This window comes from Triturus cristatus, chromosome 5_2 (genome assembly GCF_964204655.1).
Source record: "Triturus cristatus chromosome 5_2, aTriCri1.1, whole genome shotgun sequence".
Lineage (NCBI taxonomy): Eukaryota > Metazoa > Chordata > Amphibia > Caudata > Salamandridae > Triturus > Triturus cristatus.
Genome location: NC_140588.1, coordinates 34,943,973 through 34,968,563, shown reverse-complemented (window position 1 = coordinate 34,968,563; position 24,591 = coordinate 34,943,973). Strand labels below are relative to the sequence as shown.

At 46.1% G+C, this 24,591-nt stretch overlaps 1 protein-coding gene across 1 annotated transcript in view; it reads left to right on the top strand.

Moving 5' to 3' along the window:
* The window catches only part of GALNT4 (polypeptide N-acetylgalactosaminyltransferase 4), a 755,766-nt gene that overhangs the window by 237,874 nt on the left and 493,301 nt on the right, over window positions 1–24,591 (top strand). Inside the window, exon 3 of the mRNA XM_085606793.1 lies at window positions 24,093–24,513. Within this exon, the coding sequence (XP_085462919.1) occupies window positions 24,134–24,513 (380 nt within the window). The 5' untranslated portion in view covers window positions 24,093–24,133. The remainder of the gene's footprint in view (window positions 1–24,092; window positions 24,514–24,591) is intronic.

The following is a 24,591-nucleotide window of genomic DNA, read 5'->3' as shown; positions in this document are numbered from 1 at the left end:
GGGCATTACCATCTTTAAAAAAGCATGATTGCCCCAAGTTATGGGAATCAACAATGTCCCTTGGCCTCCAAGTCCCTTCTATTCCGATTTACTTCACAGAATTGCGCTTCTTTGATCCATCTTACTTTAAAAAGGCCAGATTTTAAACACTGTTCATGTATGCCCATATCGGGGATCTTTTGTCAAAGAAATTAATGATGCCAAACCTCACGATGTGGCACACCTCCTGTTGACCCACTTCATCGCATGATTCTCATATGAAACAATGCTCTTTTACTCACCTACAAAGCATTGGTCAGTTATTTGTTGGTAATACACTTCAATAATTTTGTAACATGTCATCTAATTTTTCTACCCCTACTTCTGGGTATTAAATACAAATTTGTGAACTTTTTCACAAGAAAACAGAAATAGAGGGCTGTCGATCTTATATATTCCGCTTCTAGATTTATTTTCATCTGATCACGGAGCAGGCACAGGGAATATTTCCATCCCCTGCAAAATAATTGAGAACTTCTGGATACAGGTTTTTTGCAAAATAAGTAAAGTGATTGGTACTGATGTTCAGACAACACCTGACGCTATTATTCTAAGATTTGCGTAGACATCCCATTCATATAATATTGGTTTAGTGATGGCAGCAATAGTTTAAGCGAGGTTATTAATAACCTGGAGGGGGTTGAAAAGAGAACCCCCAACTGTTAGAGAGTGGTGGTATCATTTTTGTGATATCTCAAGCCTCGATGGGAATCCTGGAGGCTTGCAGGCAACGGAGAAGGTTGAGGCAATCCCGGAAACCAATGGCGAACCTTTTGCAAACCCTGGGAGGACCTGATTCGCATTGGAGGTGGATAAAAATTAGATGATAATGTTAAGGTTCTTTTATTGTTACCCGTGCTACCTATTTCACGCCGACATATATGTCACTGGTATGGTATGTAATGAATTCAGTACGATGCTATGAATCTCAAGGTGTGAGTGCACTCTGTGGTTTAAAATAAATGATCTGGGGGGAGGAGCCTAGCGCGCAACCAAGATGGCCGCGTAGGTGCGAGGCTCCCGAGGACCTCCGCGACCTCCTGAATTAATCCTGGCGATATCCTGTCCTTGTTGAGGGGACTGTGTTGGGGAACCGGAGCTGAGGCGCCACCCGTTTTTTGGGCTCGAATCGGACCCCGGACGCCGGTGGGAGCATCGATCGAAGGTTGTGGCCTTCTCCTCGCCGGCCCCCCGGATTGGAGTAGTGGGGCGATCCGGGGACAAAGTGAATAACAGCGGCGAACGGGGCTGGGCGACTGGCGTACCCCGCACTTTCACTTTCGCTTTTGCGCCCTCCTAGCTCTCAAGCGGGGTCGGACTGCGGAGCGGGGTGTGGTGGTGTGGCCTTGTCCAGGAGCCCGGCTGACCCGCCGGCGGTGGGTTGACCCGCGGTTCGGTGGTCGCCCCTGCCCCCCCCCTGGCACCCGTGACTTGGTATAGCGGCCCGTTTGGGGTGCTTGGCACGACGGTGGAAGAGCCAGCATGTCCACCAAACAAGATGGCGACCGGGCGAAGGTGAAGACGACCCGCCGTGGCACGGCACACCAGGCCAACAGTATGGACCGCTACACGCTCCAGAAGGGTTCTCCGGAGACATCGCGTGCATCCCCGGTGGGCCCGACGGAGGCATCCGCTCATCCGGTGGATCTGACCCTCCGGGACGTCATGGGCGCCATCGCAGAGATGAAGGCCTCGGTGGACCAGCGTTTCGACACCTTAGCGCAAAAATAGACTCGGTCCTGGTGGATGTGAGCCTTGTGAGGGCGGACTTGTCCAAAACAAACGACCGAGTCGACTCCCTGGCCCACACCACAACGAGCCTCACGACAGACGTGGTGGCCCTCCAGAAGGAGGTGCGCCGGCTTGGTCAGGCGAGCGCCCTGATGGACCGGCGACTGGAGGACTCCGAGGGTCGGGCCCGGAGGAATAATGTCCGTATTGTGGGGGTGCCGGAGGGACGAGAGGCGGAGGCGGCGGATCTTTTCGTGGAAGAGTTGATCCTGACCCATCTCCAGCCCCGGGGGCTGAGTAAGTTTTTTGCGGTGGAGCGCGCTCACCGGGTCCCCGGGGGCAGACCTAAGACTAGTGCCCCGCCGCGGCCTCTCATTGCCCGGATTTTTAATTTCCGGGACAGAGATGCTATCCTCCAGACCTCCAGACAACAGGGACCGGTCAAGCTTGACAACATGGAGGTACATTTCTACCCAGACTTTACCCCGGCGGTCCAGAAGCAGCGGCAGAGCTTTCTTGGTGTTAAACGTCGCCTAAGGGACCTGAACCTCAAGTACTCAATGCTCTTTCCAGCTAAGCTGAGGGTAGAGGTGGATGGTCGCACGCACTTCTTCGACCGGCCCGAGGCGGCTGGGGACTGGCTGGACACTCTGCCTGGAGATCGGGGCCGGGGGGGCGGGGGGGGCGCGGCTGGCGAGGAGGGCCCGCCGGAGCAGAATTGAGGGGTGACTGCATAGGCCGTGCTCTGGACGTTGTTCCTTCACCATTTATTGCTTGCGTATTTTCCCCTCCTATGGAGGTCGTGCGGGGTCTGTTGGGGGCTTCCCTCCTCCTCTGGGGGACTAGTTAGTATTTTAGCTATGGGGCGACAGGCACACTGCACTTTGGGGGGGCTGTCTGGGCTCATGCAGGGGTGCAGGGAGGGGGGAGTTTTGTTGGGACCGGGGGGTGGGGGGGGTGTGTTGTTTGTTAGCACCGCAGGGCAAACCCGCTACTATGTTGTTGTTTTTAGGATGCTCGATGGGGGACGACCGATTGTTTCGACGTATGATGGGGGGTAGGGATTTGGCTGTGTTGTCATGGAATGTTAATGGCCTGGGGGATAGGATTAAGCGTGGTGTGGTCCTGCAGTATTTAAAACGTATTTCACCAGATGTTGTCTTCCTGCAGGAGACGCACCTTATAGGTAACTCCTTTCATGCAATGAACCGGCGGGGATATCGTTTGGCGGCCCATTCTGGCTTCACCTCGGGCTCGCGGGGGGTGGGTATTATGATCAAGAACTCGCTCCCGTTGGAGATTGATGAGGTGCGCCATGATGAGAGGGGACGTTACACGGTTCTGGTGGGAAGAATGGAGGGTAGAGTGTTTGTCTTTATATCAGTGTACGTCCCGCCTGGGTTACAAGCCACCACATTTGCGGACCTGGGGCGCCTCCTTCTGGACCTTCCGAGTGGCCTGCTGGTGGTTGGAGGGGATTTTAATGCGGTAGCCTCTGGGTCTATGGATCGCCATCCCCCTAGGGACCTCCCCCGGGCACAGGCGTGGCTGCCCGGCCTTCTGGACACGCTGGGCCTGGTGGATTGCTGGCGATTAAAGCATCCTGCATTGCGACAATACACCTTCCACTCGGGTGCCCATGGTAGCCTCTCGCGGCTTGATTACATCCTTGTCCCGGCGGCCCACGCAGGGAGGGTGGGGGAGGTGCGCCATCTGGCGCGGGGTATCTCAGACCACTCCCCATTGTTGTTGCATCTCGATGTCTTCCCGAGGGGGGATGGCAGGGTGGCCCCAATCAATGCATGGTATTTGCGCGACCCCACCATTCGTGCTGATTTGACCAAATCCTTACAGCGATATTTCGATGAGAATGTGGGGTCGGTCTCTTCGGCCATCTCCCTGTGGGAGGCTTTCAAGGTAGTCCTTAGAGGGGAGGCCCTCTCCTTTATCTCCCATGCCCGGCGGCGCGAGCGGGAGGAGGTGACCCGGGTAGAGGCCGAGATTGCAGAACTGGAGGGTGACCTGGGAAGCGGGGTAACAGACGACAAGTTGCATGTTCTACACCTAAAGCAGGCGGCCTATCGGGCCCTCGTCACGGAGGCGGCCAGGGGCCTCAGTAGAGAGCAGCAGGGGCGATTGTATGATGTGGGTGATAAGGCTGGCAAATTGATTGCGTGGTTGGATAAGAGGGAGAGAGCGAGCCGTGTGGTGCCTTTGATTGAGAGTGTTGATGGTGCGTGTGTCACTGAGCCGGAAGCCATTGTCTCTTGCTTCGCGGATTATTTCCGCGAAGTCTACTCCCCGGTTTCCCCCTGCTCGGAGGCAGACTCCCATGCCCTGCTTCGGGACATCGCACTGCCCTCCCTAACGGTGGAGGACAGGGATTCGCTGGACGCCCCTCCCACCTCGGACGAAATTGCCTTGGCTATTCGCTCGGTTGCATCCGGCAAGGCCATGGGCCCCAATGGTATTCCCATCGAGCTCTACAAGCTACGCCCGGATGTGTTGGCGCCCCACCTGCGCGCGATGTTCCTGGCGGCCCACTCGCGGGGTTCCCTCCCGCCGGACCAGCGTCTAGCCACAATTGTGGTGATCCACAAGGAGGGGAGGCCCCGTGAACGGGTCACATCCTATAGGCCGATTTCGCTTTTGAACGCGGAGCCCAAAATCCTCGCCAAGGTGTTGGCCAACAGGTTGGTTGGCGTGGTGGGCGATTTGGTCCACCAAGACCAATCTGGCTTTATACCGCACCGCAACACGGCGCTCAATCTGCGGCGCTTGCACGGGGTGCTCGCGCGTGTCCCATTTGTGCGGGAGCCGGCCATCTTGGCGTCCTTGGACGCCACCATGGCGTTTGATACGCTTGAATGGCCATACATCTGGGCGATGCTGGCAAAATTCGGGTTTGGCCCGGGTTTCATTAGCTGGGTCAAATTGCTATATTCGGGCCCATTGGCGCAGGTGGTAGTGAATGGGCGAGTCTCGGCCCCATTCGCGCTGGGGAGGGGTACGCGACAGGGCTGCCCCCTGTCGCCTCTCCTGTTTGCCCTGGCCCTGGAGCCCCTGGCGGAGTGGCTGCGGTGGCACCCTTCTATCCGTGGTCTCCGCTGGACCCCCGAGCATGAGGACCGTGTGTCCCTCTATGCTGACGATATCCTTCTGTATCTCGCCTCCCCGCGTAAATCACTGATCGTCCTGGTTGATGTTTTGCGTTCATTCGGTCGCAACTCAGGCCTGGTCATCAACTGGGCGAAATCCTGTGTATATGTGCTTTCCGGGGAGGCTCCGGCCCTACCACGGGACTGTCCGATCCAGATTGCCTCCCAAGGTTTTCGGTACCTGGGTATCTATATCACTCTTGACCCGGAGGCCCGCTACGAGCGGAATTTGTTACCCCCCCCTTCGGCGTTTGAGGGAGGACGTGGTGCGCTGGCGGCGTCTGCCGCTCTCGCCGCTCGGCCGAGCGGCCTTGTTTAAAATGATGTCCCTGCCACGCTTCCTCTACGCCCTCCAGAATACTATGGACTTGGTCCCGGCACGCTATTTCCGTGAGGTGGAGGGCCTCCAGCGGCGCCTGTTCTGGGACGGGAGGCCGCGCATTGCTCTGGCTAAATTGACGCTCCCGTGGTACGATGGGGGGGTCGCCCTCCCTGACATTAAACGGTATTACTGGGCCTCCCAACTAGCTGCAATTAATCATGGCCTTTACGGGCCCGCCTTGAACCCGGCATTCGAGATGGATAAGATGCTCCTGCCCGGTGGCGATTACAATCGAGCGCTCTACGCTAGCGCGCCCGACTCCCGTTTGACGGGACCGACGCGTGTCATGGTGCGTGTCTGGCACGCGGCTAATGCAGCTATGGGGTGGAAGGACCGTTTGACCCGGGCGTCACCGCTGTATGCGTCTGAGAGGTTGGGCTCCCTGTGGACGTCGAAGGGCTTCGAGAAGTGGGACACGATCGGAATCAGCACGGTGGGAGATCTCTGGACGAGGGGGGGATTCAAAACTTTTGAGACGCTGCAGGCGGAGTTCCAGCTGCAGGGCAGTGAGTACTTTCGGTACCTACAGGTCCGCCATGCGCTGGGCTCCGTCTTCCCGGATGTCGCATCCATTCCGGAGTCTTCCCCCCTGGAGGACAGAGTCCTAGATGGCCATGTCCCGGACAGCACGATCTCCCTCATATACAAAAAACTGATCAACGATAGATCGTGCCTGCTGACTAGTCTCCGCGAGGCTTGGGTTGCCGACGGGCTGGAGCTGGACGATGAGGATTGGATTTCCGCGGTGGCCTCTCCGAAAGAGGTGGCCATCCCGGCTCGCCTTCGTTTCGTCCAGCTCAAGATCCTTCACCGGGTTTACGTGACGGGGCCAAGGCTTCTGCGTATGGGTTTTGCTGGTGACGGAATGTGTAAGCGTGGCTGTGGTGCGCTGGCGACTTTCATGCATATACTGTGGGAGTGCCCGAAGGTGGAGCGATTCTGGCGTGGTGTGCATGAGGTCCTGCGTGTGGTGACGCGTGTTGCGCTGCTGCCTGAAGCGAGGAGATGCTTGCTGAATGTATGGGAACCGAATGACTATTCGGTCCCGCAGACGCGGTGGGTGACTCTGGGATACATGATAGCCAAGCGCGACATTGCTCAATTGTGGGGATCCCAGAGGCCCCCTGCGGTGTTGGCCTGGAAAGAGCATATGGATTGGTGTATGTTTCGTGAAAAGGTGGTGTATGTGGCGAGAGGTAAGCCTGGGGCGTGGGTGAAAATCTGGGGCCCCTGGAACGCCTACCGCGGGGGTATTTGTGAGCCACCACTGCTACAGGCGGCCTCGCCTGCTCCGTCTCCCTAGACGGCCCCCCTCCCTCAGCCGCGGGCGCGCGGTCCCCCAGTCCCTGATCTATTCCCATTCCCCTCTCCAGAGTTCTGCTGCTGGTTTGGATCCCCCACTTATGGAGCACGTGCTGTTATCTTGGATCGCGGGTTGCCTTGCGGGTGTGGTTTTTTGGTGTTGTTTTGTTTCAAGAAAAGGGAACCGTACTGTGGGCTTGGAGCTGTGTGGCCTGCACCATTGATTACTCCTGTTTCACTGCTCTACACTGCCTAGAGACTTTTACTGTGTGTGTGCAATATGTTTTGGTCATTCTAGCGGCCGGCCGGATGGTTGTAGGCCCATACCTGTAACTTTTACGAACTGCAATAAACGGTTTCAAAAAAAAAAAAAAAAAAATAAATGATCTGATCATTCATACAACATTAATTCTATGCTAACATAATTCTACTGGAGTTTGCAACAAGGATAGTTCATAACCCTATTGGGAAACTCCTTGTGAAATAACAAGTATAATCCAGTTTTTAATCCTAATGGATGACTCCTTATGAAAATAGCAGTGTGGAACAGATTAATTTTTGGTGCCACGGGTCCTTATCAAGTAAGGAGGAATCAACAGTGGAGCGAAGTACAAACCATAGGTAATTTATTAAGCATTCAGAATGGGTCTCCATCCAACGAGCACCATGGAGTTACTCACGGAAGGAGCACACTTGAACAATGGCTACATGGGTTTTTATAGGGAAGATCACAAACAAGGAACACCCGGAGGTAAATAGAACTTTGGAAAGAACACACAAATGAGCTAAGGCAAGAATCTGACAGCCTCGGTGTCTTGTGCAATTTCTGCGTTTTAAGACTGAACAACAAAATGTGCTATCTGAGTAGACTTTACTTAAGGATTAACTATTGCCTGAAACCCTTTGAGCAAGCTGACTCTGCATGTCTACACAGCCTACAATGTCCCAACCTGCAATTCTTTACCTAATGTTTATACAGATGCGGTGTCAAGAAGAGAACCAGACTGAAAGTAGGGCAGGGGTGAAGAATGGATGAAGCATAGCTTAATCAAAAAAATGAAAGAATCAGATTTTACATTTTCACAGCCCTTACTTTTCAGCTATGCTGAACCCATTTTAAAAGTACATATATTAATCTTGTACATTTAATATTCATCAATTCATAAATTTCAGTAGGCATCATCATTTCTCTACTTAATTCATGAACATTAATTGGGGAAGGCTTGATACTGTTACAGGTAGCTATATAAGCTGTACATAACACAGGGAGACGCTGAATGCAGCAACTGCAAGTGAGAAAGATGGCTGCTATATTTACTATTCCCATTAATTATATCCAGCCCCAAGCAGAAACAATACCTCAAAACCATTCTGACCAAATCCATGTTCCTTTTTCCTGGTGTATTTCTGCAGTTATTTTGGTGAAGCTTTTGTGTGGCTCAATTAACATTAAGGGCGTTTAATGTATTTGACAGTGTGAATCCTCAAGGTAAAGTGATAATGTTCAGATGCGGTAGAAGTAGGGGGCACTAGACTATGAACAGGGTAATTTGTTTCAAGTCTCCAAAATAGGCCCAAAAATCCAAATACTAACAATAGAAAACATACAAATATCCATAATTTTCTCTTTCTAATCCCAAATGGTCAGCTTTTAGCGGGGGCATTCGGGGCAAGTACTTCTATTCCTCCTAATAGGTCAAAAACATCTCCTCAAAGGGCCTTAATGACAGATCGACAACTCTACCCATTTCAACCTAATCTATATACAAATACCTATTTCAGAAGAACACCTAACACTATTCCCTATACTGATCTTTTATATCCAACCTGTATGTTTCTTTAACTTTCCTTCCTCTTACTGTAGTATTTGTCGTTTGATTGCGAAGGTAACAAAGAGTAGCGTAACGATCAGCCAGAAACAGAGCAATGTAATCTCAATTCTCCTAAAATTCCCTCACTACACTATTAAAGAGCATTAAGTCCCAAGTGTCTTTTGCTTCAAAGCCTCACTTGCAAGCTTATGTACTGGTCCGGACGTTGGCGGTCTTGACCACCGGCATGGGTTGCCACCTCTCTTGAGATAGTTTCTTCAATCAAAGTCTATAGTTCTTTTCAGCCCTTGGCCACACTTAGTATCAAGGCCGAACAATGTCAGGATGCTCAAACAGAATCTGTTCATCTTGGTCAGGCATGATAAAACAGGTATTCCTCCTCTTGATATCCACTGATGATATGGCAAAGGAAGTGGCGCTTGCTTTCTCCACATCACTGGCATAGATCTGGTGTCTGTGCCCTGTGCACTTACCAGCAGTCCGGGTGGCGAAGAAAACATGCACTGGCCTCTGAAACTGTTGGGTAAAGACACCGTCTCTAGGCCTCAGCTTGTGACCTGGACCTTTAAGACTGGGAGAGAGACTGGCCTTCACCTGTGAATGGATCAAATGCAGATCTTTAGTCAACACAGTAATCAACAAGAATGGTAAATTCAATGTCAGATTGTCCTTGATCTTGGTACACCCTATACGTTTGCTGGCCTCACCATACCATCTCAACTGGTTGCAAGACCTTTAAAGGGCAGGCCGGGGGTGCAAAATATCCTTCTGAAACGGGGTACCTTTTCCTGTGCTATTAGTATGGCACATCATGCACCTCTTGACATAGAACTCTGCCACCCTGGGAATCAGATTATTGAACCATACATGATCTGACGTGGCCACTAGTCCTTTAGCACTGATATGGGCTGAACTGTGGGCCATGGTAACAATAACATTCACATAACAATTCGGAAGCATTCATCTTTGCTTTCCTGACAGATATATCCAACATCCTGTTGTATCCTGACACCCATGTCTTTTCCATTGTTCCTTCTGTTCCTCCGTAACTTCTTTCTGTACTTCCCTAATGAAATCTAGAGTCTGATTAAACATAGTTACTTCTGGTGTCCATCTAACTGTCCCTACAATATACATTAAACTATACTCTAAATAGGCTGTTCGTTTAACTGGTTCATTGGCAAACGTATTTCCCTGTATTACCTCATCTATAATTTTCTTGTGGACAAAATATTTAACAATAGCAACTTTTTTTTGTTATCATCAAGGTATCCAGTATCTTTACTATTCATTCCCCATATTATATCTTATCACTATGCAAAATAAAAAAACAACTCTTTTCTTTTCAAAGTCATCCGAATGAGGGGGCAGCTCCAAAGGTATATATATTGATATTTACAGTCAAATCTTTACTTAATTCACAAGCTCTAGTCAAAGCTGTCGGCTCCACAGATTGCTCGGACATTTGTTGTATTTTACATAACTCAACCACAGATTTCAAGGGAGTAACTATATAGGCCGCTGTACTAGAGCCATCAGGTAGTTTGTAACATGCACCATCCATGGACAGTTCCCCTAGTGGGTCAGATATAGGGGTATCTGTCAGGTCTACCCGTCCCTTAGTCTCCTTCTCAGTAATAAATATGCAATCATGCTTCTCATCTTTCTGGGACTCAGAAAGGGGTAGTACAGTGGCTGGATTCAAAATGTTACAGCATTTCAGAGTGATGTTTTGGAGCAAAAAATATCAACTCATACCCTGTTAATATCGCACTGGTCAGGTGCTGGGTCTGAATTTTTTTTTTAGATATCCACTAAATGTGGTACCATAACTGTCAAATTGTGACCTTAAATATACATTTCAGATTGCTTTATCGCAGTGGGGTCCAATGTGGAGGAGAAATATGCGCATGACCTATTCCTTGCTACATGGGACCATGCCAAGCTGCAACCATATTTTACATGCAAAAATTTGAAATGATCAGGTTTTACCTGAAGCAGGAGCATTACATAAAGCATTTTTTTCAATTACAAAAAGACCGCTTTACACTGATTAGTCCAAGGAAGCAGCATGCATACGTGCGTGCTTTAATGTTAAAGCATGCAGGGGTTTTGTAATTAGGGAAAAATGTGGTAATAAACGCACAGATATTAGATTGAGTCAGCGGTTTCTGCAAATTCTGCACCAATTATATCCTATGTTGGTGTAGCGTCTTACCCCCTTCGATAGGAGGAGACCTAAATAGGTAACCTTCTGTTGACAATACTGTAATTGGGAAAGATATGCTTTGTCCCAAGAAGGCTAAGTGATGAACTAATTTCACTGTAACTTGTTTCAAACCTTCTGCTGTATTGCTGTGTCTCCAATGAGTAGCTTATAAACTACCAGCAGCTCACCAGTGTACGGTCCAACCTGTATTTTAAAAAATAAAACTCAGGCATTCAAGACAACATGCCTACAGAGAACATAGGTGCCATTTTGAAAATGTGTTTAAAACTATTATTTCAGTTGGAGATATTTATTACTCGTTATTATACCTTGGTGCAAGGGAGTATTGCAGCTATTGTTTGCATCTAGTACCCATGTAATATTTCTGTTCAAATTGTCAAAGCCTCTTTTTTTTTCTCTTTCTTTTTTCATTACTGCTGAAAACCCTGGCTAATGCACCAATGTGATCACTACTAATACTCTTGGATGGGGTGCTCATTTTACATTACTAGTAACTTTTGTTACAGAAAATATTGGAGACCCTTGTACTAACATTCAGTTGTTGTGAAATAGGGGTTTGAACGGGGATGCCATAAAATCCCACAGGTGTATTAACTTTACCTGGGAAACAACAGGATATTGAGGGACCACTATCTTGTTACTTTTCTCTCAAATCAATCACAAATTTATAAACTTTTATCCTGTATTCCATCCCCCCCTTTTAAGGACAGGAAGAATAGGGCTATTACATACATTAGAGGAAACTTCCTCAAAGCGAGTAAAGAAATCAGGGACGGCCTCTCCCTGTTTTTGTTTACAAGCAGTAAGGAGTGCCCAATCTAGTTTCCTAGCTGGAACCATCGTTTTTATATAAGTAAGTATGTTACCAGGAAGATTCAAAATGAGCTGACTAGGTTTCTGACCAGGTTTCCTATCCATATCAGCTGTTATTATGGCAGCCCAATCTCCTCCCAAATCAACAGCATGATCCTGTTTCCGGGTAAGTCGCCACATATCTGGTGGCAGGATCATACCAAAAAAAACATATCAATATCTGCTAAGGTCATGATACAAGAATTAATGGCTGCCTGTACATCATCATAAAATCCCCTAGGATTTTTCCTTATGTCTGGTAAGGAGGCTTTTAAAGTAAGTACATCCATCCTTTTCCAGGGCGTATATATCCAATTGTATAAAAAATGGGCTCTAGCTTTGGGAACATTAGGTTCATCATTATCTGCATTCCCTCTTTCAGGAATGAACTGTGGCGCAGCTTCCCTCATAGATCTTATTCGGGGAGAGGAAGAGAGTTCATTCCGGAATCCAATTATTGTTGCTTTAGCAGCATTAACTCTACTTACAGAGAAGGCCCCTATCTGACATTGTCGATTAATAGCTCTAACATCATCTGGGCCATTTCGCCCTGTAGTCATCTCCCATTGAATCATAAGTTGATGAGAAAGCTTACTTATAAGACAAAGAAGCTCACCCTCAGAGAAATCCTGTATTTGATCTATCATTTCTCCTACCTCCATTTCTAGATTACTCAACCAATTTAATACCATCAATCTTATCGCGTTCTAACGAAACTGAGGTACAGTAGAGCGAAGAACTCGAGGGGTCTGGACAGATGCAGGAAGCACAGAATCATTAGTCATTTCAAATGCAGTGGCCTGAGGTGGAGGCGCAGAGGCTTGGGATGGGTGTGCAGTAGCCTGGGTTGGAGGGGGTAAGGAATGTACCGGTACTGTCTGGAAAATAGGGAGCTGGACAACCGCTGGCAAAGGAGGGGGAGCCGGGGGTACAAGGGGGGCGATATTTAGGGGTCCAGGGGGAAGAATGTTAAAGGTACATATGGGGGTGGGGGTTGTTCTATCAACAACCTATCAATATCTGAATCCACATCTTCGTGGTGGACGTGAACTGCTACAGTTGGTCTAACTATATATTCCTTAGATATTAATAAACAATGCTCTCTATCCAAACATTCCTTTTTCTCCTGAACTTCCTTATCTTTCAATTCCTTATACTTCTGATACTCTGTTTTCCTTTCCTGTTTCCTTTGTACCTTCTCTGCCTTGAGCTGCCGCTCCTTCACTTCTTTCCTCCACATACGCAAACTGTCAAACATAGCTGGCCTACCTTTCTTTAAAAACAATCGTTTCTCTAAATACTCGAGTTTGTGAGGGTCCATGGTTCCCTCTAATGGCCATTCTAACTGGGGATCCCCTTTTGTATATTTGTTCCACAATGCATTATACATGATGGGACAAATACCATATTTGATGTACATCTCAAAATTTGGCATACCTTCTGGTGGCGCCGGCTAACTTGCTTCCAAAATGCTCTGCTTATTGCAGCAGCAACAACAAAACTTCAAAAGAGTGCTAATCACAGGCATGTTATATAAGATTAAAAAAACTTATAAACAGAGAGAAATAAAAAATATTCTCACATTACCTGTAAGAAACAATGTTAGCAAAAACAAATAGCAAGTTCCAACACGGAGTCTAAGTTTCAAAATGCCAAACAGATCCTAGGTTTCAAAATTCCAAACAGATTCTGAACGGAATACCAATTCCGAACAGATTACCAAACAAATACCAAGTCAAGACGAATATCAAGTCAAGCAAATACCAAACAAATCCTAACCAAATGAACCGGTTCAATACAGATTTACCTCATGCGTAGTCTTCGCCTCCCACCTGTCGATCCTCCCTGATCTAAAAATGACCATCCGAAGGTCCCAGTCAAGGCCAGCAGCCGCCAGGAAGATCAGAGTCGGAGAGCTGAAAAATCACCTTGGCCCACGAGCAACACTAATCTCATCAGGTGGTGCGCTCCTCAGCGAAGTTCGTCTTACCGACCTGATCTCCTCCCCAGTCCAACTGCAGGCCTTTGATGGGGCCCCACGTTCGGGTGCCAATTTGTGGAACAGATTAATTTTAATCTGCTTGGTGCAGGGTCACCACTCATGCCAAGGGCCCTTATCAAGTAAGGAAGAATCAACAGTGGAGCGAAGTACAAACCATAGGTAATTTATTAAGCATTCAGAAAGGGTCTCCATCCAATGAGCAGCATGGAGTTACTCAAGGAAAGGAGCACACTTGAACAATGTTCTATGTGGGTTTTTATAGGGAAGATCACAAACAAGGAACGCCCAGAGGTAAATAGAACTTTGGAAAGAACACACAAATGAGCTAAGGCAAGAATCTAACAGCCTCGGTGTCTTGTGCAATTTCTACGGTTTAAGACTGAATAACGAAATGTGCTATTCTGATTAGACTTTACTTAAGGATTAACTATTGCCTGAAAACCTTTGAGCAAGCTGACTGACATGTTTACACAGCCTACAATGTACCAACCTGCAATTCTTTACCTAATGTTTATACAGATGCGGTGTCAAGAAGAGAACCAGACTGAAAGTAGGGCAGGGGTGAAGAATGGATGAAGCATAGCTTAATAAAAAAAATGAAAGAATCAGATTTTACATTTTCACACAAGTGCAAAAGAGTGTGATTCTAATGACTGACTCCTTGTGAAAAGAAACCAGTGCAAGTCTTTATTCTTGCAAGATAGTTCTCTGGTTACAAAACGTCTTTAGCTGAGTTCACGGATGAACAGATGCTGTCCTTATTTGCTGGATAAGTATTACTCATCCTTCGTATTTTTCCCTCAACTCAGTCAGCAGACTCAACTTATGCACCTGTAATACATCCATGAGGCTCTGTATCATGGGTACTCGCAAACATTTCCCCGGAGGCTGCAAAGTACTCTCTGTGGCATGCCCAAGGGCTGCATCGATGCAAGCAATGCGAGGGGCAGGCTGATGAACGGTGGGCGTTGGGGAACGTGAAGCAGATGTATGGTGTGGACAACAAAAGAGCCTTCACATGACTTCTGTCTGTCACCAACACTCTAGTCTCATGCACCAAGAATTAAAATCTTCCCTTGTGTTTTATTTAATAAACTAAAATGTTGTTCCAGTTATATAACAACCAAGGCTACACACCTGACAAATTACTTGCCTCTTGGTTCACTAATGGCATTGTTTTCAGAATGGGGCGGCATGACTATTTCCATGATCATGTTTAAAAACTATCACTGCTAATAAATGCTTCTCAATGCAGTGATATAAACTGATCTAATAAGGTAAAAACGCTCATGCATGTTAATAAAATACACTTTTTTGAAGTTTGTAGAGTTTATCATGTTTTTACATGTTGAGTGGAAGATGTCTTTAAAACTAAAGGTGTTCCTAAAAATAAGCTGTCTAGGACACCTTTTCTTCACCGTTACTTTAGTTAATGTGTAAATAAAGTATACCTGTTTTTTACTCAGCTTTCTGAATGTTCATGCTCTGTCAAGCAAACAGCAGCCCAGTGCTGCTGTTCACAAGGGGGGCCGCAACTAAGGTCAGGTGGGCCGCATGCACTTTCCGGGCCATACTTTGAGTACCCCTGCTCTGTATCATTGCAAGTAACAAGGCAAAACAGAACCTTAGATGCGTCCTGAATATCACTCACATGGTGTCTTTAATGATTTCTGTTGATTGTTTCCAAGGATTCTGCCTCAATATTTAGTAAACAATATTGCCGCTACATGGAGTCATGCTCACTGACATCACAACACTGGGCTCCCAGCATTCCAAGTTACTGGGTGCTTTTCAACTTGCTGGCTTCTCCCAACATTAATTACAGAGTGGTGATTGCCAGCAGTCAGCCACATACTTGTTCTTTACTTGTTTTCTAATTTTGATCTGTACACAGCAGTTGGCTTTATCCATTTTTACCCATTATGCAGAGTCCACAACTGTTACCAATTCTGCAGTGTTAAATAATACTCTTCCTAGTGTCAAACCTGACGCCATAACCCACATTTCACTTACCTAAAATTATTTTATCACTGCCCCTCATATGGAATTTGAAACTTACAGAACAAAAGTAGAATGTAGTAAACAGCTTAGAGAGAAACACACACACACACACTCCTAGACTGCAGCGAACACTTCCTCTTTAAAATGCTTCCCCTCCTTCACCCCCACTTTTGTAGACCCGCTATCTGATACTCCTACTCCTCTACCATAGGTGACTGTCAAATGCTGCACCTTTCCCCATGCTTCGTGTCACTGCCCGTTCTAACGAGCTGTTACTGTCCCCAATGTCTGATTCCCCCTTTTCATCCCGAATTCTGCTCTTCAGCGATGAAAAGACTACATTACCAGCAGACCACCTCTCAGGGCTACCCTTGTTCACCATGTATGCCTCCTTCAGAAACCCTGGAACCGACAGATTCTTCATTTCCCAACTCAGGGAGCACTCCTTACGCTGCAGCTACTTCGGTAGCCTTTGCACTTGCTTTCCCCTGTCGTCTAACTCAACTATCCTGTGGCTCACTGACTACATGGCACCTTTTCTGTAATCATGCTCTACCTTATCCTTCTCAACCCACCTCGAGCCAAACACCAACTACAAGCCACCAAGGTGCACAGGTAAGATGGCAAAGAGGAAGTATTCCTCAACACACCTACCCTTTTCCATTCTCGGATCCTGCAACTGCAATCCCTTAACCAATGCCCAAGCGTCAAAAACTGTCAGACAGCAAAACACACATGAAAGGCCCAGGGAGTGACTTTGGCAGTCTCATATCACTCCAGAAACCTATTTTCTGGCCCCAGATGGTGATGAGAAACCTTACACTGGAAAACATACAATGCTCCAGCCATGTAGCACTTGGTCTTGGAGGATATTGTTATGAAAAGCCCACACTTAAGCAATGGTACAGTACAGACAAAAGAACTGTTGGAAGAAACCCACAATACTATGTTCTTTACTACTTGGGAAAGCAAACAGTACTGAAGCTCTAAATCAGTCCCTGGGTGTAAGAAAGTAGATTATTATTTGGGGTGGACAAATGTCCTCCTCAGAGGGCAAGATCACCACCAGGCAAATTAAATAAACCTGTGCCGAATCCCTGGTAATTTGATACAAAGCAGTCAGTCTTAAATGAAAACCAATGTGTAAAGTATTTCAGCAGTGCATACACAGTAGAAAACGCCACACAAAACACAATAAAATTCTAGAACCAATACAAAAAAAGAAAAACAACATTGTGGGTAAAATAGGCCCAAAACGACAAAAATCCAGTCAGGCGAACTGGAGATATTTATTTTTAAAGATTTAACTAAAAAGAGCACCAAAAAGCACGAATCTCTAATGAAAGTCTTTGGGAGTGGTAGACTGGGACAAAGGCGCAATTTGAGGTCGACCGTGAAGGAGCCTTCGTCTGATACAATGGATTGGTCCCAGTGAAAGTCTGGAAGTCAGAAAGTTCAAAAAAGTTTCTACGTCCAAACTCAGAAAGAGACTTTGTCACTTTTTGAGAGTAAAAATTCTCCTTGCGCCAGCCGCTACTGAAATTGTAGCCGTCGCTGTCGTACCGTAGGCTGGATACTTGAAGCAGGTTGACCTGCTGGAACTATGGAGCTTTGTTCTAAGTCCCAACGCAGACTGGAACGTAGTCAGTTATTCTGAGTTACTTGGAGCCTTGTCCAGGACAAAGCTGAAATTCATTTCTACACCATGGAACTGCAGGTTGAATACTTTATTCTGCAGGTCCCTCTGAAGCTCTAGAGCTCTGGAGGAAACGTTTTAAAAAGTTTACAAACTTTCTTCTGGCACCCAACCAACATCAGGAGTGCACCTCTTAGGCCCCCAGGACATCAGGGAAGGGTACTTAGAGACTCTCAAAGTGTCTGGCCGAGACCAGCAGCAAATTTCAGTCCAGGTCCAATTGGCTCTAGTCAGCTGGGTATTTCCAGGAAAAGGCCTGTTATTCTTTGTTGTATCCCTGGAGCCATACAGGAGCTTAGCCAACTGACTTGTGGAGTCCCTTTCTTTCACCTGGGTACAAGAGGGAGCATGTCTAGGCCTTCAGGGCTCCTCTCATGTCACAGACAGCGGGGCTAGTCCTCTTCTGATATTCTGCAGGACTAGAAAGTGTTCTGAGGAAGGCTGGATGAGGGTCAAGCTTTGTAGGGTTCAAGAGTCTGTTGGTGGCGGGACTCTGGGGTACTCTCTAACCAAGAGTAAAAGTTCCCAGGGACAACACTAACCACGTTTTCAGTAGTTTGTGTTTGCTTTACTGCAAACAATCCCACAGTGCCCCTCACTCTCAAAATGCAAGATGGGGAAACCATTTTTTCCTTGTGCAGAGCCTGTCTGTCCACCCAGAGGTGTGAGCAGGGGAAACAGCGGTCCCCTCTTCTGTGGTCACTCAAAACCGGTTCTGAGAGTAACGTTCCTTACTCTTGGTTTGGTGCCAGCCTGACAAAGTGGGCAAAAGCTGGTGTCTTTCCAGGTTTTCCCTAACATTTACTTGCCTTTGAAGTAAATTAAGTCCCAGGTGGGATTCCTGCCAGGGGATGGAAACAGCCCCCCACTCCCAGAAGATTGTCTCTGCCCTGGGAGCAGTTTTTACACCTCTTTAACACCTATTTCAGGCAAGCACCTTCTGGGCAGTTGCTAGAGAGCAAATGCAAATTAGCCTATAGCTGTCAGAAGGTCTTGAATGCTGATAATTCCACAGGAGCAGAAACCAGTTCCCCAGATCCTCCCAGCGAGTACCAACACAGACTAGGAATAGAAAAAATCTGTCTCTAGTATCCACCAGGGAAGAAGGGAAATGGGGAGAAAAGAGAGACCGTCTCCAGATTCAGCAACCAGCCTTGAGTTTCCCTCAACACCTATTGTTGGTCAGGTATTCTGAGAATTACGGTGGAAGTCTGCAGTTTAATTAAAAACGACAAAAACATAAGATTAATACAACCTACCTAACTAACCTATGTCTATTATGCTTTTCCATTTATCTGTATTCGCTACCTGAATCCTACATAGGCTAGCCCCTCTCTGGTGATAGTTTTGACTGAATAAACATTCATCTCTGATGTTTTCTTGGTCTAGTAGATATGAAGCATGAAGGGTCTTCGAATGATCAATGAACACTTCACTTTTGAGGGAAGTCTTAAATAATTGATAGTCAACCATTTCTCTAGATTCTTATCCAAATTCTTACTGTCCTTTGAGAGTGATGAAGAGTCTTCTTCGTTGTCTCCTCCGAATGCCACAGGAACAACTTGTGAGGTAACGAACTACGAGACACTAGTCTCAGCCGACAGACAAAAATTGATGTGCACACCGCTCCGAACAACGGAGCCTAACAGAGAGTAAGCGCCCCCAATACCAGGCAGGCGCCACAAAAAAGACTTGAAATTCTCCTCAGAGAAGGCACGCTACGGAACACTGCTCTCTCTACAGGAGGTCATTTGAAGTGCGAGGACTTCAACCCCTCGCGCTCCACATAAACGCTGACAGATGAGAACGAATTAAAAGACTAGAAGGCTAACCGCTCTCAACATGGCAGCCGCCATGTTGAGTGAGTGTCTCTTTAGCCGAGGTCAACAGGTGCACGAACCTCTGCCGCAGGAACCAGGCATGTGGGCGTCGTTTCAGCTAGTGAGGGTATTGAGCCAGATAGCGCCTATTCTGTCTAGGTATCTTTACAGTTAGGCAAGGGATTGATTGTCTGACAATAGCAGCTCCAGACAAAGTAAAAGTAACTTTCTAAAAGTTACTTTTCTCTTATATGTAATAAAAATGCGACTTTGGATTTTTATTAAATATAAAAATAAATCTTTGAATGGAGTCTGTAGCTGGTACGGGCCAAAAGTTGTAGATTACAGATTATGATACATATTCGTTGATCTCTCCTATGTGCCTATGTGCCATCTACAGCCTGAGCAGTGACAATGTCGTTTTGGGTCTAGTCACTGGGGAAACATGCTATTTCTAATGCCACACATGTTCAACTCTTTCATATTATGCACTGTACTTGTCTAATAAGGGGCGCTTAGAGATGACTTATTTAATATTTAAAATCAGGTAGTCCTACCTGTCCAAAGTGTTATTCAGACCGGTCTAGGCAGCAGGGTTAACGCTATTGCAGTGAGGCTACAAATGGTAGAACTGAAGCCACGGTGCCCCCGGTGGATGGCACAATATGTGCTGAATTCCACAAGTGTCTTTAACTTTCCATGCCACAAGGGTATTTCTGCACCATATACTATGCCTTATAGGAAAGGTAAATGTGCCAATCAGGGTTCAAGCCAATTTCAACATGTTTTACAGGTCTGAACTCATACACTAGGCACTGGTTAGCAGTGTCCCAGTATTAAAATTCAAGATTACCAACAGGTAAGTACCATAACAATGAAGAATTGGAGGTAACCACCCAAGAAGGGGTCACTTTGCAAAAATGGGGATTTCTACAGATAATTCCCTCTGTTTATACACTATTGAGCCCTGCTTAGAAGCAAATCATGCTGCTGGGATCCTGTACACAGTACTGAATTCAACAGTTCGGGGGAGAGAGATGAAGAAGGGGAGAGACAAGTGCCAGCACACACGCACACACTCACAAGCACACACATTCACTTACACCAGTAGCATATATTAGTCACATACTGACAAAATTCAGTCATACTCTAACACTATTGACACAACCAACATTTAAGACTCCATTCTCATTCTCCTTTGTACCCCATATATGAATCCCTTTCACATTCATAAAATCCCCTTTAACTCAAATGTACACAAAATGTTCACACTCAACTATTTACACACAATGTACAATAATGTTGTTTGCTCAATGCACTCTACATTATTTACGCAGTTCTATTTATGATTGTCCGATTAAAACACAGCTCTTACCTCTTTCAGAGAGAGAGAGCACCAACATACACATGTAATTCACCAATGGAAAATTGATATTCACTACATTGACTTACACAAGTTGTTTACATGACCCACACAGTTCGCACAAGCACCCTTTGTATATCCATGATCACTGATCCTGATCTACTTGACACATGCTAAAAGTTAGTGGATGCCTCAAAAACTCTTTGGGACAGGACCTGAACACAGTCTCCCTTCTTCCTCCATCTATGGTCTGGTTTAGTTTTATTATTCTTTTATATTAGTTTTAGCCCAGCGTCCCTTCCCATTTAATCTTGATGGATCACGTCATAGTTTCCTTTCACTTGCCTTTATTATGAACCCCTTGACAGGGGCTAACCACATTTGCACCACCAGGCGAGGCCTAAACTGGTCCAAAATTAGTGATTCTTACTTCAAGGAATCTCTCATACCCATTCCCATCGAGTTCACTACGGACCTTCTTACACCAGTCAGAAGTTTTAGCAATTCTCCAAATTCCACAGTTTATGGTATTATGCCCCTCAAAATCCATCAATGCCATTGTGAGCACCCATCGGCGCCCTGGTTCAACTGAGAACTACGTCTGGCTAAGATCCATTGTAAGAGACAACGTTTTTGGCATTGCAACTACTTTCTACTCTACTGAGGCACAATTACAGTAGAAATCATTCTTAAAAAGACTACCACAAGCTAATTCATAACATTAATAAGCCTTTATACTAGTAAAATAGAATCATTGTCCAATCCTGTTAGCGATATCTACCTCATTGCCAAGGATTTCATGCAACCACAAACATGTATCAGCATGATCCCTTGTACTCACAAGTTCCGCTTAAATCTGTCCAAATTCTTCACTAATAAAATCTCAGAGCTCCAAAAAACTCCCCCCACCCAATGCCCCAAACAGGACACCCTCGCAGCATTAGTGCAATCTTCCGGACAGCATTCATATTGCCAATTTCTTGTCGCTCTCCATTGAGGAAATACACATAAATTATGCCTTCTATTAAATCGGGTTCACCCAGTGACCCATGTCTGCCCCACATCTTTTCCCTGGGTTCTGAGATCATTCTACCTCACCTCACTTGGCTGTGTAATCTCTCATTATCTTTGGCCACTGCTGATCAGTGGAAACAGGCCCACATCGTATCGCTGTTAAAAAAAAAATCTTCTGAGAGTTCCAGCATACTTAGTAATCATCAACCTGTTTCTCTGCTTCCATTCCCTTCCAGTATTTTAGAAAAGGCGATCAATAAGCAGATCTCCACCTACGTAGAAACCAGCAACATATTTTATCCATCACAAACATGCGTCAGGCAACTGCACAGCAACGAAACAGCCTTGGTGTCAGCCACGTAGCGCATAAAGTCTATCCAAAATCAAGGACTTCCATCCCTTCTGATATTGTTAGACCTCTAATCATCTTTTGACACCGTATCTCATGTTACCCAATTGCACAGTCTCTTCAGAACTGGTATCTGCTACAATGCTTTGAAATGGCTTGCCTCATTTCTGTGTTCACAATCTTAATGGGTGCACCTATCCCCATTTTTGTCTAACTCTAACACAGTCCATTGCGGGGTTACTCAAGGTACCTCCATCAGCCTCCACCTTATTTAATATTTATTTTCTTCCATTGGCTCCCCTGGTTTGGTAATTTGGATTTGAGATTATATTGTAGAAAGACGATACGTGCCAATCATTGTTTCCTATTTGGAAGATCCAACTCAGACTAATTTCATCTATAAAATCTCCATGAGTGCATTTGATAAGTGAATGTGAAGTGAATGTCCAACTATCTCAACCTAAACGGTGAAAAAATTGAGGCCGTCCTCTTTGGGCATTGCACCATCCCATCGTCACCAGACTGGTGGCCTCCAAAGTCAGGCATCACTTCCTGTCCAGTAACATTTGCAAAGAATCTTGGGTTACTTGATGGGCACAAAATGTACTTTCAAGAATCAAGTGACAATGGCAGCTGGTACTTGCTTCACATCACTGAGCAGGCTAAAAAAATTCTCCCTCTTCATTACTCGTTAAGACATACCGTAGTACATTCTCTAATCATGTCGAAAGTGGGCTATGGTAATGCATTATATCTGGGCTTACTGGATCGCCTTCTTCATTGTGTTCAAGTGGTGTGCAAAATGTGGCAGCTTGTCTCATTCTTAAACTGCATACTACAACCTTGGTGCCTAATGACCTAAAAACTTTACATTGAGACTTTCCATCAAGACACGAGCAGCCTTGAAAGCACTCTGCATAGAACACAGAGCAAATAATGGTTCTGGACGCTCCTATGGGAGAAACATTTTCAATTTCTAACTGCGTACTCGCCACTTTAGATCTTCTTGAAGACTGCAACAGATCCCTACCATCCGCAGGGGTAAGCGAAGGAGGACATTCCCTTTCTTAGCTCACGACTCTCTGGAACAAGCTTCCCTCCGATCTTAAGCACCTTTATAATCACCTCATGTCCCAAAAGAAAGTACAAAACCTTGCTTTTCTAGCTCATTCTCCAGGCAGTTGTGACCCTTCCCTCTCCCTGTCAGTGCCAGGACACACTTTTTGGGTAATTGCACACTAATGGAGGTCTGACTCACAGACTCTTTTTGTTTTTAAAATGTTCATTGGTGCTGGTCAATGCATTTTGTATAACAGAATCATGGCGGCCCGACTCAGACTGCTTTTATAAGATTTCGTCCTTTACAAATATATAAATGCTAATAGTTTGTTATTGCCAGCATTTGCCTGCCGTGTTTTGACCGCCGCATGTTTTCTTTTTTCTCCTTGTATTCTTTTACTATATCCTGCATACATTGTTGAGTTTGTGTGCGTTTTATTGTGGTTGTGTCAGAGACTCAAAGCACGAACCAGTCAGTGGGTTGATGAATGGATGAACGAGTGCAAAGATGCATGTATGAGGACTTATCGGGTGCCAAAACCCATCCCGGACACTAAAGGCACTTTCGTTCATAAGCCAGACCTATTGGCATTGCCAATGCTAGTTATAATCATTTACATGCTTCTTTAGCATTGTCTATATTATAATATCATGCAGCTTTGTAAAGGCATACGATACGCTGCACCCTCTATAAAATGTAGCAGTTAACTCTAAAAATAAGGATGCATATGATGAGACCGTTCATATCCACTGCCCAGTTCTGCCTGCTCCACCATGCTAGGTTTTATAGCTGGACTGAGCACGTCTGGTGCATGTCCTGTGGGTGGCACGAGGCTTTGTGTCTGACAGTTACAAATGAAATTCAAATATGGGCGCACACCCCAAGCTCACAGAGGTTTGCTGGTTCTAGTTAGACTGCAGATATAAATAACAGCAGAGTGGCCATGAACGTGCTGCATCACCTTTAACATGTGTGCTCTGGTTCCCAGCACACATCCCTGCAAGGTGAGTTTCCTTCCATCCGTCTAGGGGAGATAACACAGGTGAGCAGTTGTGACTGGGTAAATTGTATCCAACTGTAACATGTTGGCAGTTTGATACTATTATAAATCGGTGTTTGAGGACTGCAATGTTAGAATCCATAAACCCCGAACAGGCCATTGCTTAGGACTCATGGAATGGGGACCGTTTATGGAGTTTGAAATGCTTGTATATCATCTATGAATGCAAAGTGGCCAATAATTCACTTTGATAACTTGCAGGTAATCCATCTACGTACTTCACGCGGCATTTTAAGAAGACAATGAAAATTCAATTTAGAAGATGGTCTTGGGTTTCCAAGAGCTGCATGCTGATCAGCTTGCTTATGATTACCTACTTCATCGTAGAAATGTCTAATTCCTCTCTCCGTGACCCCCTGGGCAATACTCCCACCACTAAGAGAAGATCGGAGAGGCAATTTTCCAACGCTGAGGAAAAGAACGAAGAACTCGCTCGCCCAGTCTATGCCAAACCACCAGCTGACAGAAGTGCACCAGGGGAGTGGGGCAAAGCGGGCGGCCTTCAGCTTACCGCAGAGGAAAAGAAGATGGAAGAGGACAGTGTTGAGAAATATGCAATTAATATTTTTCTCAGCGACAGGATATCATTGCATCGCCATATTGAGGACAACAGAATGTCTGAGTAAGTTTTTTAAATGTTCCTTTCTGTTTTATGTGCATGAGGAACTTGAGTGACACGGGATGGAAATAAATATCTTAT